The 17954-nt window shown below is 40.5% G+C and overlaps 1 protein-coding gene across 2 annotated transcripts in view; it reads right to left on the bottom strand.

The window, feature by feature from the left end:
- Positions 1 to 9768: 9768 nt before the first annotated feature.
- LOC141830676 (uncharacterized) overlaps positions 9769 to 17954 on the bottom strand; it is a 65464-nt gene continuing 57278 nt past the window's right edge. For both annotated transcript variants that reach the window (XM_074718095.1, XM_074718096.1), the window contains 3 exons: positions 11278 to 12649; positions 11001 to 11195; positions 9769 to 10456 (listed from right to left, as the gene is read on the bottom strand). In XM_074718095.1, coding sequence (XP_074574196.1) covers positions 9986 to 10456; positions 11001 to 11195; positions 11278 to 12649 — 2038 coding nt within the window. In that variant the 3' untranslated portion in view covers positions 9769 to 9985. The remainder of the gene's footprint in view (positions 10457 to 11000; positions 11196 to 11277; positions 12650 to 17954) is intronic.

The following is a 17954-nucleotide window of genomic DNA, read 5'->3' as shown; positions in this document are numbered from 1 at the left end:
ATACATCCCAACAGTGGCTACCTGTTTGGTTTTATTTCTTACTTATCTTTTCTGTTATTAATTTATTTATATTGTTTATCGTACTGTAAGACGGATTTCTCCGCCTCCGAACAACTTTGAAAATGAGACCACTAGTAGACAGATGCCTCCCGTACATAGGCCTTGGACGTACTAACCATGAGGGGTTAGGAACCAAGTAAATCCGCGGGTCCTTGTATTTTATTTTCTAATTCTGCTGCAAGTTTTTGTTTGATAGAACGAATTATTTTGAAAAGCGACGACACGCTATTCACCCCCCCTCTAGCGTGTCACATCGATCCTACATCATTTACCGATGGAGTTGGAGCATAGAGCTTACTGGGCAATACAACTTTTAAACCTGGATTTACAAGCAGCATGAGAAAAAAAGGAAACTATAGATTGGGCAATTAGAAGAAATCTGAATGGATGCCTATGAGCAAACAAAGTCTTATAAAGAAAGAACAAAGAAATGACATGACAAGCACATAGTACAAAGAGAATTTTAGGAAAGAGACATGTTGTTGCTATTCAATTCAAGACTCAAATTTTTTTCAGGAAAATTAAAATCAAGACGGTCTGGACCCTATAAAATTCTCAAGGTTTACCCCAACCGAGTTGTAGATATATGAAATGAGGAATCTAGAATGAACAAAGTTAATGGACAGAGATTAAAAAAATATTTCCTAGGGATGCCTTTCCAAGAAAAAGAGGATTATCTCCTAATTAAGCCATGCCCACCAGATTTGTGCAAAAAGGGGTCGAGCTAAAGACCTTAAACAAGCGCTTCTTGAGAGGCAACCCAAGGATTTTTGTGTTTTCTTTTCTTTATTTTTGATTGGTTTGCAAGTTAGTGATATATTTTTCTAATATTTGTAAGAAAATCTAGAGCCACACTTCAAATATGGCTAGGTCGTGTCTACCAGGCACAGCCATGTCTCCTCCATAGAACATCTCTAGGACGTGACCGTGCCATCAGGCACGGCCATGTCTCTAAGACAGAATACCAACTTCTGCAAGTCGTGTCTCCAAACACGGTCGTGCCTTCTCCTCAGCCACACACCCGTTTGTAGCCATGTCTCCCAAACATGATCGTGTTCCCTTCACGGAGCCGTGGCTGCTCAAGGTCGTGCCAACTAGGCACAGTCGTGCCTCTTCCACAGCTCACCACCGACAACGACCCGTGCCACCTAGGCACAAGTATGTCTCACCTACAGAACACCGACCTTTGCAGGTCGTGCCTCTTCTGGAATAAAGCAGCACACGTCCGTGCGTGCCCCAGAACACGCCCGTGCACCCCATTTTCTCCAAACTCCTATTCAACTTCTTCTCCAAATCTCCTTTCCAATCACTCTCAAATCCTCTCATCTTTCTTCCTTCACTTATTCTTCACTTTTTTTTCATCTCTTCACCAAAATCCACTCACAAACCCCCCATTCTCTTTCTCTTTTTTCTTTCCCTTTGATTTTTCCCTCAGGTATGGTAGTAAATTGAAGCAATTTCACAGGAGAATAAATGAGCTAAGTTTGAGGGAGGTAAACATTGTACATAAATAAACTACATTTTATTTTAAATTTTATTTTTTAAAATTTGCTTTGAATTTTACTTTGAAATTTACTTTGAAATTTATTTTAGTAGTTCAAGGTAGATAGCATGTCAAAAATCACTAACAATATCTTAGGAGTTTGTCCTTTTGTAAAAATGCTAGCACTTCTTTTTTAGATGATTATTTTGATATTCGTGACTAGTATTCTAGGCGTTATGTTTTCTCCTATCTACCATACCAGGAAGCGAGCTAGCATATCTTGAGAAAGTTGAGACATGACCTAGTCTAAGTATCTATTTCACTTATGTCTAATCTAGGAGGTGGATTAATTCTGAAATTAGTCATGATTTATGAGACCAGACTAGTACAAGTGTTTTCAAAGTGACCTTCTATTGCATTTTGGTTACTGGACCAACTCAAGTCATGTTAACACATTTGGGAAAATCTTGAACCCTAAAAAATAAAGCAATCCTTCAAACTCAAATGCTTCTCTAATTTCAAAGCAACTGAAATTAAAAAAAGGAAAATAAAGGGGATAAAAAATAGTTTCATGAGTGGAAGCTTGTCAATTACCCCTTTGAGACCGGTAAGGGTTACTGGGAAAATAATTACTATATTTTTCTTGATCTTGAGGTAATCCTTTGAGACCTTGTGCAATGGAAGGGATGGCCCTAGCCTGTGACAAGTAAGTGTCTAAGGTCGAGAATATTTAGGAGCATGGTAGCATGACGACTTGACTTTAAGTACGGTTTTGATATCGAATAGACCAAGACCACTTTTTGCACTGAGCATAGAGAACTTATTCTTAGGCCTTATCTTAATGATTTCGAGTATCATGCTCACCATTGTTACGGTTTGATTGGATTGGATTGATGTGCTATGAATTATGATACTGCTATGTGTTTTTACTTGAATCTAGAGGCATGTTTTACTTAAGGACAAGCAAAAGTTTAAGTCTGGGGGGTGTGATATGTGTAGGGTATGCATATATTTTTACTACTTTTATTGCACATCTTTATGCATTTTTATATTGATACTCTATGTTTATCGCATCCTTTATTCATGCATTAGGCATATTTTATATTTTCTAGTTCGAAAGTCTGCTCTCATACTTTTACATTTTGTAGGATGGAAATCGGCATGAAACAAGGCGAAATGAAGAAGGAACAACACAAGCCATCATGCCTGAAAAGGAGCAACCGTGCTATGATCTCAAAAGACCAGCTTCTCCAGGCCGTGCCACCAAGCATGGTCGTATTCCCAACTTAGAAGCAAGCCGACCTCAAGTCATGCCTACAAGGCATGGTCATGCCCCAGAAACAGAAGCTTTGCTGCCTCAGGCTGTGTCTATCAGGGGTTGTGCCTCTCTTCCAGGTCAACACATTCTTCAGGTCGTGCCTACCAGGCACGACCGTGCCAGTGGGGAGTTAGCGCTGAGTTTTTCGTTCCCCAAAACACGACCATGTCGTTCCATGAAACATGATCGTGCCAGCGAAATTTCGCTCTGAACTTCTTGGCCGTGCTATGAGACACGCCATGTCGCTCTGAACTTTTAGGTCATGCAATGAGGAACGGGCATGTCTCCCTTGGAACCTATTTAAATAACTCTTTGGAACCCTTTTGAGGGGAGCCATGAGAGGACAACAAGGAGGTGCCATAACCACGTTCCGAGGGGGAATTCACCATCACATCCATCTTCCTAAGGCTACTTCGCCGCTTCCATCCACCGCCGACGAGGAGATCACAATTCAAGGAAGGCCCGCACATATTGATAAGTCATTTTTCCTTTTCTTTCTTAGATTTTAGAACAATGATGAATTCTTATTCTTCCTTCTTGAATTGTATTCCCTCCGTCATGGAGTAGATCTCTTTGATTCTAGGATGTAGGAGAAATTGAGATGTAACGGATGATTGTATTCGATAGATTTGTATTTGCTATCTTCTATGGCATGCTTATACTTTGTTATATGGAATTGTGTCTCGTGTGTATTTGTTGATATTTTGAAGACTTAATTTCATATGGATGGGAGTGAATTACGATTTACAGAAAATCTCAGGATCGTATGACTGAGATGCCTTGTGACAAGAGGTGAACCTTTTTAATTGGACTTTTCGAGGAGATTCTTAAGCTGTAACAAATTCTCATGAGAGATAACTAACGATTATTGATTACTAGGAAGAGGTCCTTAATTGGGTACTCGGTGACAGAGGGTAAGACACCAGTAGTATTGCTGGAGTGCCCGGTGATAGTGGAAGAGGTATAGAACCGGGTTATCTAGGTATCATCTCGAACTAGTGATCATAACATTAGAGATTCATGATTTAATTCCGAGGAAGTCTGACAAGGTCTAATTGGATAGCTTGGTTAGAATTCCTACATTGATATAAACATCGAGGAATAGCAAAACATCCATGATACTATCAACCATAACTCTCAAGGACCCCGAAATCCTAGGATCGTTTTCCATACCTGTCATATAGTTGATTCCCTTTTGTTCGAGGGTTAGATCCTTCAGTTCTTCTTTTTTCTTGCTCCAACACCAAAACTCATTCATTCGTAACTCTTTTTGTCCTAGTCTAGTGATCAATTCCACAGTCTTTGTGGTTCGATATCTTTTATTACTTTACAACAACAGTGCTCTTGCGGGAGCCTATCAGTGTGCCACATCAATAAGATTGGATATGGAGCAACTTATTCATGGATAAAGTCGATAGTTGAGGTAGTTGTGTCCAAGCAAATGGAAAAGCTTTCAAGTAATCGAAAATGTGCCATGTCAACATAACATAACAATCAATAAGATCGAAAGTGATAGAGATGAAGTCTATAAATTGTTGGTGCAGGGAACACTAGATGATCGAACTTTGATTTTGATGATAGGATGAGGTTCAAGTTAATGTGTGTGGTGCACTGATATGCTTATCTAGTGTGTAGGGAGCACAGGAAACTCCTAGTTGAGGCTAGTCAAAGTAAGTCCTAATTGAGGCTAGGCAAAGGCAAGTCTTGATTTGGATGATCAGGCAGAAGTCTCAGCAAGATCAAGTACACCTGGTGCAAGTCCAAGTAGGTCAGAAGAACAAGATGCATGATAGAAATCTAGGTAAGTCAGGAGGACCAGATGCGTGGTGGAAGTCTAGGCGATCAGGTGGACCAGTAGACCTAGCAGCAAATCCTAGGAGTCGAATATCAAGACTAAGTGGGGAATCTAACAAGTCTGGAGGACTTGTAGGCAATCAGGTAAATTCTTCCAAGTAGAGTGGGTAAGGGCGTGTTCCCGGATTAGAACAGTAGGCGTCGGTCTAACCCAGGATTTCACTAGAAACCTAAAGTTAAGACCACTTAACAGTTCAAAAACTGTTATTCCTTTTTTGCTACTTTAATTTTTGTACTAACTTGTAGTGTAGGATTGGAGAGGTAGGAACTTTGATTCCATACGAACTTATCTGGAATCCAGGCAACCAATGGTCTAGGCGATTGGACGTCAGCGAAGTAGTAAGGTGGCATTGTCCCAGTGGTCGGGACACCTCAGCTTCCAGGCGCCCGGATTGGTTCCAAGCACCTGGGTTTGAAAAAACACAGTGGCGGTCAAAGTTCATCCAGAACCTCTACGTCAGCACATATGTGCCCAAAAAAGGGAATACAAGCGTCTGAAAGTGCCGGGTTAGCAACATTGATGGCGGATCGACGGACAACGTGGAGGCATCTGGAAAGGAGTTTCAGCCCAAAAAGACTTATAAAAGACCTTCGAGGGAGAGCCCTCAAAATAATAATTGAGTTCATTCCAAAGTAACCCGATGGTAGTCTACGCGTAAAGGATCATCTTGGAAGTTATCATAATGCTAGAGTTCTACACCGCAAGTCTTCATCTCTTACTTCGACTATTTGGTAACGATTTACTTTTGTACATTCAATTTAAGTACGATAAGATTTTTATCGTATCTCTGATTTTATAATCATTACAACTCCTCTCCATAAGGAAGGAGTTTATTAGTGGATTGCCCAAACGTAAACGATTAAAGATCGTGGGTCTTGGAGTAGTAGCCTATGGCTGTGAACCAAGTAAAAAAACTTGTGCCTCCTTGTGTTCGTGATTTTCGTTCTTGTTATTTCCGCTGCAACTTGATCTCTATTTATTCTAATTCATGAACGAACGAACGTACTCGACGATTTTACGAAAATCGAAAAAACACTACAAGATAGCGCTATTCACCCCCTCCCTCTAGCGCTCTCTTCGATCCTACATAAATAACGCTCAAACTTGAAGAACAAAAACAACACACATCTAGTTCCGTGCCATTTCATTTAAAAATTTTTTTTCTTTGTATTCAATTTGTGTAAGAAGTTTCTCCACTTTCAGCACTTTATCAAAGAGGATACGGATAGTGGACAAGCACTTATGTGCATAGGGGTTGGATGTAATAACCTAAAATTGTGAACCAAGTAAATGATCGTGCCCTTTTTGTTATGTTTTTATTTATCTTAATTAATAAACGTACCTTGCTAAAATTTGAACCTCTCCCCTAAGCGATCCAAGACTTCCACACAACATTACATTATACTTTACCACAAGTCAGGTCCAAACCAAATTCGGCTCGAAATCGAGTCAATAGGTTGTAATCATAACCGACCCATTTCTAAATTGACTATATATAGTCGAACCCGAGGTGAACAAATGAACCAGTGATTCAAACAGTCAGTTCTTAACCAATTCAAACTATCAATTCTTAATCGGTTCATTGGTATTTTTTTAAAAAAAAACTTATTTTTTTAAATTAGTTTAGATTTTTTAATAAAAAGTCTTTCCTTTGATAATATTTATAATATTTTAATAATATTAATGATGTGGTTCAATATAAACCAACTCATTTATATTCAATTTTTCAATATGAAAGTATTCCACATTTATATCAAGAAGTTTTTTTCTTATTTGTCTTGATTTTTTAATATGAGATTATTTTGTTGGGATCGTCCCAATGCAATGCGCGTGTCTACACGTTTCGTAAACGTGCGCAGCGAAAATATATAGATAATTAAAACTAATTATTATCACAACACACGCATGCATATTAAGTAATAACATGTACAAGGCATGGCAGGAAATTAAAATTTTCTGAATAACAATTATTTTATGTGCAAAAATAAAATTTACAGAATAAAAGATTATTCTACGCATACCTCTTTAATGACGTTTGAGCAGTGTTGATATCAATCGAGTGGCCCTCGTCGAAGTCCCGCCTCTACTGGTGATCCACGCCAAGCTCCCGTCTGGACGACTTCGGAAGCCACAAGTCGCGTCATCATCTTCGGTACTAGCTGATGATCGACGACGATCGAATCGAGAGAATCCTTATTCCAGAAACCACGCAACAACATTTGTCGCGATCGTTCCGGGACTTTCAACTATCATCGAGAATCGTATTCTCGATATAGTTTTCGGTGGTCAATCATTGACCGCCGATATAGGACAAATAGTCAGAACCTTTTCCGACGTCGATGGAAAATTCTTCGGAAACTTCATAAGTTCCCGGAAGGTTGACGAACGATCGTCAGACGATCGAGGTCTTGATTGACCGTAACTTGACAAAAGAGACAGAACAACGGGTGACAACGGCGCCCGTCGTGCTCGAGAGAAAAAGGGTGCGCAATGGCGCGATCAGAAAGCTAAGGGTTGCGACACTCGCATCCTTAGCCGGCGATACGGGTCTCTCCGACGAACGACGGACAACACCTTAGCTGTTTCGTTTCGACAGGCGACAATCACAGAAAAACAACAATCATCAAACATCACAACATCACATAAGGGAAGAAACAACCACTGATCGGCGCTAAAAGCCAGCGGTGAACTGCGGTTGGCGAGCTGAGATCGTCGGCCACCATTAGAGCAGGCAAGCGGCGGTCAACCAGAGCTCCTCCTCTCCTCTTTCCGTCGATTGCTGATGGTCAAGTAGATAGGCCCGGCGGCAGGCGGCAGGCGGCAGCTCCTCCGGCAGGCAACAGGTGGCAGGCGACAGGCGGCAGGGGGCAGGAGCACACCTCAGGCTCCTCCTCTCCGGCAGAGCAAACCTTAAACTTCTCCCCTTTCGGCAGAGCAGACCTCAAGTTCCTCCCCTCTGGCAGAGCAGAACAAGCAGCGTTCCGGCGACGGGGCACGCAGGCGGCAGCACCTCCGGCAGAGCAGGGCGATCGACACGGGGAGGGAAGACTCTGTATAGGGTTCCTCTCACGCAGTGTTCGGCCTCCCTCCACTTCTCCAGCGGCCTACGAGCAGAACGAGAAGGGGCGGCAGGCTGAGGGGGTACGTTTAGGGTTCCTCATCGCGATCCTTTAAAGGATGGCGATTTTCCTTCTCTGCTGTGTCACGACGAAGAAGGATCACTGTGCTGAACCGGTAAAAGAAACAAGTGAACCGAACCATAGCCAGCTGAACCAAAATAGGATTTTAGGGTTTATTGTAGCAAACCGGGTTCAATTTCAATCGCTCGGTTCACTAACCAAACGACATCCGATTTGACCCAAACCAGTTTTGTTCGATTCGTCTTCACAAGACAAATCTTCTCATCACATCCGTTCTGCCAAAATCTCTTCCATCGTGAACCAAACTAAGTTGGTTCAATTCGGTTCAAAATCAAATCATTTGGTTCAATAACCAAACGGTCTCTGATTTAAATGAAATCAGTTTCGTTCATTTCGTCATCGTAAGACGAGTTCCATCATATTGTCCTTTGTCTGGTCTCAACCAGACTTTATTTCTCTCGTTCTGAGAATCCAATTCTCAAACTCGTTTTAAGTCCTTCGGAGAACTTGTTGTGCGTGTGACCCAATAGGTTTCTGGTTATGTTGGTCGTCCATAATTAACCATTAATTATGAAACGATCATGAGTGACACCTAGTAGTATGTCATGATCCCCAATTGATCAAAAAATCAATGATTGATTCCAGAACAGTTCTAAACCTTTCAACAGCTAAACTGAATCATGTCTCGTTCCTTTCACCGTCTTATACCCGCTTGGTTCAGGACATGGTCAATGTGTCGGTCCCCACTAGGCTGACTACATCACACCTAGCCCAAGCTGCTTTCTTGTCCTATGGATTCAAGTTACTTGTACATGTGTCCAAGAGTCTCGTACTCTTAACATGTAATGCTTTGGCCAAAGACTTTTAGTAACAATCCTAACAAGCGGCCGCAAGGTATACGTCTCCTTTTCGAAGGAGCGGTGAATCCTCTATGGGCTATTCAAACACCTTCAGGCACTTCGTCTTATACCCAATCATCTCGGGTCCACACCTCCTTGGAGATGCTTGCTTAAGATGTCAAAGTATAAGCCTCCGTGACCAAGGTGACTTGAATACCGCAAGTCAAAGGAAACTCGCACTTAAGCTGCACTGAGATCTTCATTGACATATATATATCGAACCATATGAAGTCTCAAAGCAGGTCACTCCAATGAACTGGTTACCTTTAACCAGCATCCACGTTTAACTCTCAACATCTAATGTCGACAGCAGTGAGATCAACTGCTTGGCTAACCAAGGAGTTCAAAATGTGCTAGTCTCGACAGAATTGATGACATCCGTGCTCATCAATTCCTCGACTAGGGATAATTTCAATACATTCATAATTACACGTGTAGAGATGCTCACTAGTTGTGATCCAATCACAAATTCTCTCACGCTATGAATCGTATTGCGGACATTCAGTATTTGAGTTTAAGATCCAATCAAACACATATGGAATGTGCACTCAAATAGTAAATTGCTATTTATCCAATAAATAGTATAACCGTAAGGCGATTGCCTTAGGACACCCCTCAAATTAACAGAATATTAAATCGTCACAAACTGAATTATAATTGATAATTCTGAACTATAGGTCAAAAATTTAAAGATAAAAAATTTTCAAATAATGAACTAACAGTTCCAAACCACAGTTTCAGATTGTGGTCAGATCTAGGTACCACCATAGGTGAGGCTGACACTAATAATAGTCAGGAGTGTGACTGCATCACACGAGAAACCGTATAGCATGTTGGTAACGAAATATGCATTGGTACCACTACTAATGTTTCACCTGTTATTTTTTTAACGTTGTAGATCTATTGAGATTCCACTCCGTGTTTCCTTGCAGGAATGGATTCCATCAACAGACATAAACGACGTGGAACGAGAAGGGATGGAAGAAAATGGAATATGTTGTACAAATCACGACTTAAACATAAAGAAATACATATTCTTATCCAATTATTGATGTATAAATCAAAACCATGTGATGAATCAAAATTCTACTAAACACAGAAAGACATCTACAGAAATACGGAAGTGTATCAAATGGATGCCTCTCCAAGTAATACTTTGTTAAACCAACAAACACACTCATGTACAACAACTATTTGTTTACTCAAATTATTTTCAAGCAATGGAAGCATTCATGCAAATGGCGAGGCAACTGGGCCAGAAAGAGAGTCTGACCTCTTTATGCTTCCCATGCCACAGATAATACAACCTGGAGTTGAAAGAGCAGAGAACTTTGAGCTGCAAAGGTCGCAAATGTCGTGCCCAATAGTTGAAAGGCGGCTGAGTGTGGCAGCACAAAACTGAGAGGGGTCTTCGAAAGGATCAATGGATTTGTTCGACAAGCCTCTTTGCATGCACATTTCAATTAGACCCCTCAGTTCTTCTTGCTTGCTTGGTGGTGCCTTGGAGAGGAGGAGATCAAGCATTTGTTTAGCGTAGGCATAGTTCTGAACTTCCATATTTCTTTTAATTGCTGTTCTTATGCAGTTTATGCGATGTTTCGCCTGGAGGGGCAGGGAGGCAAGATGTCGAGAGAGTCTAGCCATTTCATCTTTTGCACTAAGTGCTCCAGGTCCTTGGACTTTTTGGAGCCTAGCAATTTCCTGAAAATTAAAAAATCAAGTGAATCTGGATTCCCACAGTAACTTGTATATATATAATTGATGAATTGTTGTTTCCTATTTGACAGATTGTGTTTTCTCAATGTCTACGTCCAAAAATGAGTTATTGATATATGATAACCTAGCTTCATGAAATCCTCAGATCTTTGGTATATAGGGAATCTTTTAACAGCCCGAGTTTAATTTTCATGCTACAAAATTGTTCTAGGGTCACATTCTTATAGAAATTTTAAATTCCAAAAATCAATATTGTGTTGGAAAGTTGTCCTAAAGCAACCTATCTTCCCTATATTGGAAAACAGACATGAAGACTTATCTTCACCATCTTCTGAGAATTTACAACATTTCAACGGTGTTTTGCATATGAAAACAGTTTTTTCATTCTTCATTTATCGGGGATTTTAGTAATTTGAGGAATAAACTAAAAGAATGATATCCACAAAATTATATGCCAACAATATTCTGTGTTTCACGTGCCATCTTAGATGGAAGCTAACAATATAAAAATTAGCAAACTGCATAGTACCTGTAGTATCGCCACTGCAATTTTATACTGAGCACAAATAGTTGCTTGTGCTTTAATATCCGATCCACGTGACTGATCCTTGGCAAGAGCCAAGAAAGCTTCATCCAAGCAAGATAAGGCATCTGAAAGTTGATTTTGCTCAAGGTGAGCAAGGCCTGTCTTGAAACATACTGAAGCGGCAGCACCACGAGGAACCTGTAATTTTGAATTAGTACATATGGATCAACAGGAAAAGCAAACCTATTTCTCCAAAGCGTAGTATCATTTAGATTCTTACTTGGCCAGGGCGCACAGCACTAGGTTGGGAAGGTGGAGTTTTAGTTGCATTGAGTCCGGAATTGGACCCTTCAAGATAACTAAGATCAACTGGTGCAGAGGCCGGTACCCGAGGAGGAAGATTCTGGGCCTGTGGAGGAACTCCCCCACCAGGAAATTCAATTGGTTCGATTGGTGTGGCAGATTGCTGAGAAACTTGGGGCTGTTGTGATACTTGTGGTGGTACCCCACCATCTGGAAGCCCAATATCAGCCGTTACATTCTGGCCTAAAGCTACTCTGTTCCTATCCATGACTTGAGGATTTTGATCAACTCTTGGCAAGTATGATCCAGGTGGAGTCAGCGAAGCTGCAACTTGTAGTGATGAAATTGTATTTTTGAAGAAGTCTTCTGGAATAGGTCCAGCTGTCACTCCCATACCCATAACCATTGAGTTAGGCTGTGTTGCAGTTTGTGTTGGTAATGCATCAGTGCCAAACATGTCAACAGCAGTTTTTGGTACATTTGAATTATTATCAGGGCCTCGCTCGGGTGAAGTAAACGAAAAATCTTGCGATGGTCCAGATGACTTGGCCCTCAGAGAAGGGACCAAACCTAACTGTTTCGTAGCTTCCTTGAGCTTGTTGACATCAACTGTAGGTGCAGCAGGCTTATCACGGATTCTTATATGAATCTTTTTAGTTTTTGCTGTTGCCTCATCTTCATCGCTACTACCACCATCAACAACACCATACAAGGATTTCTTGAATTCTTCTTCTGCCTTTGACTGCTCGTCAGCAGCAGGTGCACCAGCCAATTGCTTGGTCAGATTATCAACCATAGGATCATTCTTAGAATCACCAACCAGATTTGTGTTCTGTTTCATTTGGGACTCAAATGAGATTGTAGAGTTGTTTACACCACTCACTGCAGATAGAACTTTCACAAGACTCTTATCATTGGCTTCAACTACATTGCCTCTTCCCCTGATCACGCCCAAATAAACACCAATATGATCTGCAACTATGGCAGGGATGCCAGCTTCACTTGTTCTCATGTATGGCATAACCTCACCAGCCAGTTCCCACTGTGGTATGTCCTTCATATTGACTGGTGTTTTGATATCCCAGTTTCCTCCACCCCACTCAGGTCCTTTAGGTACCATACTTTCAGCAGCAAAATTAGCAAAGATACCCTGTGTCCACCCAGTTGAACGGACTCTTAAAATTCTTTCACAAGCTCGCCTTAGCTCTGAATCAATAGCAGCTTCTTCTAGTTTTTGTGCAAGGTGACGCATGGCACTAGGATTCAAGTGGCATATAAAAAGATCTAGCATGCTTTCATAATCTCCAATAACCTCAAAGGTCTCTTTTGCACTGTCAAACTGACCATACCTGGTTGCATGATGTGGTAAAGTGTCATACAGAATAAAAACATACAACAGCTGGTGCAGCTAACTCCAGGGAATTATTTGACAAGGCAGTACAAAACAAGGGATTCTCAACTAAGCAACAATAGGTCATGAAAGTCTTCAGTTAGCAAATCTTCAACATAGCTAATGCATTTTTAGCTTGGTTACTATTTCATTTATTTGCACCTCACCCAAAACAACAGCACTGGAATGTGATGTTTATTGACGTTGGTTTATGCATGTGGAACTGAGGTAAATATTCCAGTTGATTCTCCATCAAAAATAATATTGAAGTAGGCACTTATTTCTGAGTCCCTTTTATCATGTGCATAGAAGTAGTTTAGTTTTATATCATATAACTAATTAGGTTGCTTTTCATAGTGCTAAAGAATTCAAGAAACTTGTGTTTTCTAGGCAACTCTCTCTCTCCTGATGCACTGACATTTAACTCTCTTAATACACTAGTTTCACCTTCTCTCCCTTCATCGTTGTTTGCTGTTTTCGAGTACAAATATTCATAGATACTCTGTCTAATGGCATCAACAGCGGATGCCATTCAGAGGATAGGAATTGCCCTATCCAGTTGGTGCTACGAAGCAGAGTGCAAGAAACAACCATGTCTCCGATGCAATATCAAGTGTAAAAAAAACATCAAGAAGCCACATATTCAAAATATCTAGGGTGGTGATCTTATTCTACCATTGAGCTCAATAAAAACCTAAGTAATGCTCATAAGGTAAATAAAATGACAAGCAAATATATCCAGTGGAAAACAGAAAGAAGCCTTCTCCATCCACGTTACCAATTCAGTGAGCAAATCACTTCCTAGCATAATCACACCCCAGCTGCATTACCTAATTTATAATAACTAAAAAATATAACACTAACAAGCCCCTTTCATCCTCTTCCAATTCATCAAACTAATAGAAAATTCACCCAAGAGGTCAAGTAGACCTTGTCGACCAATTCCTTGCTCAATAAAGTTGACTGAAGAGTGAAGACTGATAAAACTTAAAGAACATACACAAAAGACCTCCATGGAAAAAGTTAATCAAGTGGAGCAATTTGTGGACTATGGGGAACCTACTTATTAGCACTGAGATAATTTAGCAAAGTAAAAAATTATTCAAACGCCAAGTTATTTGAGTCCTCCATAACTAATGTTTTTAATTTACATTTTATAGTAAAGGGTCTCCCCCTTGACGTTTTGAGTAAAAAATGGTCATTGTGTTGGTTTTTCTTTTGCATTAAACTATCGTAGATAGTTTTAAATAGCCTTGGTATTCTAGAAATCATAGGGTGCCATTTAAGGAGATACAATGAGAAAATAGCATCTGCATGATAGGAAAGGGAAATGAAACTGATGCAGCTATGCAGATCCATCAGTTTCTAAAATTAAGGTTTCCCCTCTGGCAAGTGAGTTTCAGCTAATTCTGGGTGAAGGATGTATTTTTTTTCTTTTACTTTTATGGAAAACATAAGCATAATCATATTGGTTATGGTTTTTCAACTTACTATAATAGATGATAGAAAGGACAAATTTTAGAGATGAAAGTTTCAAGAGACCATGTAAGTTGTAGAATTTGAAAATGTAACATTAATTTTCCTAGATAAAGTAGAGAAGATATGCGCTACTTCAATCTTCAATTTGTATTTTACAATTTACATGTGCTAATGTTTAATTGGCGAAAAGCATGTACCTATGCATGCAACCACAGATGTGCACACATATAGAGCCTGTATTTAGGAGGTAGTATCAACTCTAAATATCAGTTACTGAATAAGCACAAGAGCCTGTGGCTGAAGCGTGCAAAGAAAATATATATTAACCGCACAGAAAAACTCACCAGAATCTCAACCCTCAAGTTAGAGCTTAAATGGGAGCAAAGACAAAAGCATAGTAGTCAAAATTAATATCCAAACCATAGGATTTTACAAATCCAATTGACTTACACGACCTAGATCCCAAATAGGATTGAATTGGGCTAGAATTCCAATCCTATGATCTCTACAATCCAATCCTATGTCTACTTATTGTCTCTATGAACCCGTGACCTCTAACATGAACATGGTCCCAAAAACATTAATTAGAATATATTTACATTCAATTCAACATTTTAGCAATTAGCATTTATTATAGCTAATCACTTTTTCATGTCATATTATTTGAGAAAGTTTTTAATAATGTAATTAGATGAATCTTTTTCAATTAATTTTATATCATCCATCTAATACTTAGCATACATCGTACAGAAGTTTTTGGATAAAACACTTGTATTTTTTTCATATATATGTAATTTGAATAATTGTATTTGTTATAATATTTAGGGATATTCCTATATAAATATATATATTTTTTATATAGAATAGATCCCTATATTGATGTATAAATAGGGTCTTGTTCCTGATAATAAAATAAGAAATCTATTATATTATTTTACATGGTATCAGAGCCGCCAGGTTAGGTTTAGGTTTCTCCTCCGTCTGCGTGCGACTCCCGTGAGCAACGCGGCGCCACCCTTCTCCAAATCGGTGTCTTGCTTTTCTTCCACGCGCAGCGCCTCTGTCTCGCCCCTGTTCCTCGTCTCCTTCCTCGTCCAGGGAGTGCAGGAGAAATCGCGGCAGCGGCTCCTTCCTCGTCGCGTGCCTTCTTCGTCCAGGGAGCACAGGAGAAATCGCAGCGTCTCCTCCGTGAGCAGCAACACCACCCTCTGCCTCTACAGCCTCGTCGGCATCGGATCTAGTAAGGATCGCACCTGCAGCTGAGCAATAGGGTTCGTTGGAGTAGTCGGTGGAGCCAACATCACCACACTCTGTACGGCACCCTGAGACTGAATTTGAGAATCATTTACCATGGTGACAAAGGGTAAATAACCAGAAGTAGAGAGAGAAGAAAAAAGAGATTTATTACCAGTGATATGATCGGTAGCTCCGGAATCAAGAACCCAAGAACTCGAAGAGCGAGATATGCCAGCAAAGGAATTACCAGTGAGTGCAACGGCAACAAGGGAATCAGAAGCCTTTCGATTCTCATACCATTTCAGAAAGTCGTTATAGGAAGACGATGGGGTCGGATTTGGTGGTAACTGTGAAGTGGAAGCTGAAGGAGCGCCACCCTCTACCTCTACAACCTCGTCGGCATCGAATCCAGTAAGGATCGCACCTGCAGCTAAGCGACAGGGTTCATTGGAGTAGTCGGTGGAGCCAACATCGCCGCACTCTGTACAGCAGCCTCTTCCGCTGATCGACATCGGAGAAGCAAGAGGAGCAGGAACCCCTTTTTTTCCCCACAGCGTCGTCACTCCTCTTCCTCGCCACATTGCACACCAGCATCTCCCAATCGAAGCAAAGGAGCATCTACGCCAACGCCAACTCCATGGTGGCCATGGCGAACTGATATCCCGGACATATCCTCCTCCCGCTGCCGAACGACAAGTACTCAAGGTACGTCCCCTTGTAGTCCGTCTCACTCCCGGCGATCCTCTCCGGCCAAAAGCTATCTGCGTACTCCCAGTACTCCGGGTCCCTCCCCATGGCCCACGCGTTGATCAGAACTCTGCTCCCTTCCGGAATCTTGAATCTCATCACCTCGCAGCTATGCTTTGCCACCCTCGGCAGCAGCAGTGTGATCGGTGTGTGCAGCCTCAGTGTCTCCTTGATCACCATCTTCAAGTAGCTCAACTTCTCCATGTCGTCGTCTTCTACTCTTGCCTTGCCTTTCAGTGCCTCCCTCACCTCGATCTGTGCTTTCTTCATCACCTCGGGATTCCTCATCAACTTCAACATTGGCTTTTTTATCAGTTGGACATCAAAATGCTTTCTTACATGGTGACCTGCTCGAGGAAGTCTACATGGAACAACCTTCATGTTTTGTTGCTTAGGAGGAGTCTTCTGGTCTTGTATGTCGCCTGTGGAAATCTTTATATGGCCTCAAGCAATCTCCCAGAGCATGGTTCGGTAGATTTAGTACTGTAATTCAACAGTTTGGCATGACTCAGAGTGAGGCTGACCATTCTGTCTTTTATCGTCACTCATCTACTAATTGCATCTACTTAGTAGTTTATGTTGATGATATTATTATCACAGGTAGTGATCATCTCAGAATTTCACAGGTGAAACAGCATCTTTTCAAACATTTCCAAATAAAAGATCTCGGCAAACTCAAATATTTTTGGGGATAAAAGTAGCACAGTCCAAAAATGGGATTATCATATCCCAAAGAAAGTATGCAATGGATATTCTAGAAAAAACAGACATGTTAAACTCAAAAATAGTTGACATCCCCATGGATCCTAATGTCAAGCTCATGCCAAATTAGGAGGAGTCTCTTCCAGATCCTGAACGATATAGGCGATTAGTAGGGAGACTAAGCTACCTTACTGTTATTCGTCTGGATATCTCATTTGCAGTAAGTATAGTAAGTTAGTTTCTTAACTCTCTACGCAAGGAACATTGGGATACTGTGACTCGCATTATTCAATATATCAAAGGCGCTCCAGGAAAGGATCTTTTGTATGAAGATAAAGGGCATACTCGAGTCGTAGGATATTCTGATGCAGATTGGGTAGGATCTCCCATTGATAGAAAATCTACTTCTGGGTTTTATATATTTGTCGGAGATAATCTTGTTTTTTGGAAAAGCAAAAAGCAGAATGTTGTGGCAAGATCCAGTGCAGAGGCAGAATATCGAGCTATGGTCATAGCCAGTCAAGAGCTTATATGGCTCAAACAGTTGCTTCAAGAGCTAAGATTTGGAGAGGTTACACAAATGTCACTTATATGTGACAACCAAGCCGCCATGCATATCGTCTCGAATCTAGTTTTTCATAAGAGAACAAAGCATATTGAAGTCGACTGCCACTTTGTCAAAGAGAAAGTCATATCTGATGAAATATCTACTAGTTTTGTTAACTCACTTGATCAACTAGCAGATATATTCACTATCACTGAGAGACCCTTGAATTGACTACATATGTAACAAGCTGGGTGCATATGATTTATATTCTCCAGCTTGAGGGGGAGTGTTAAATATTTAGGAATATTCCTATATAAAAATATATATTTTTATATAAAATAGGTCTCCTAGAATAGGTCCCTATATTGATGTATAAATAGGATCTTGTTCCTTATAATAAAATAAAAAATCTATTGTATTATTTTACAGTATTTATACCTCATGATATAGGAAGCATGAGTTTGAAATATTCATATCAATACTACATATTGAAAGTCAAGATGTGATAAATTATAAATATCAATATAGTTCTAAAGTGACCTTATTACCCTAC

The sequence above is a fragment of the Curcuma longa genome, chromosome 6 (assembly GCF_044706935.1).
Source record: "Curcuma longa cultivar G26 ecotype Majalengka, Jawa Barat chromosome 6, ITB_CL_G26_1.1, whole genome shotgun sequence".
Classification (NCBI taxonomy): Eukaryota; Viridiplantae; Streptophyta; class Magnoliopsida; order Zingiberales; family Zingiberaceae; genus Curcuma; species Curcuma longa.
This window is presented reverse-complemented; position numbering and strand designations above follow the sequence as displayed.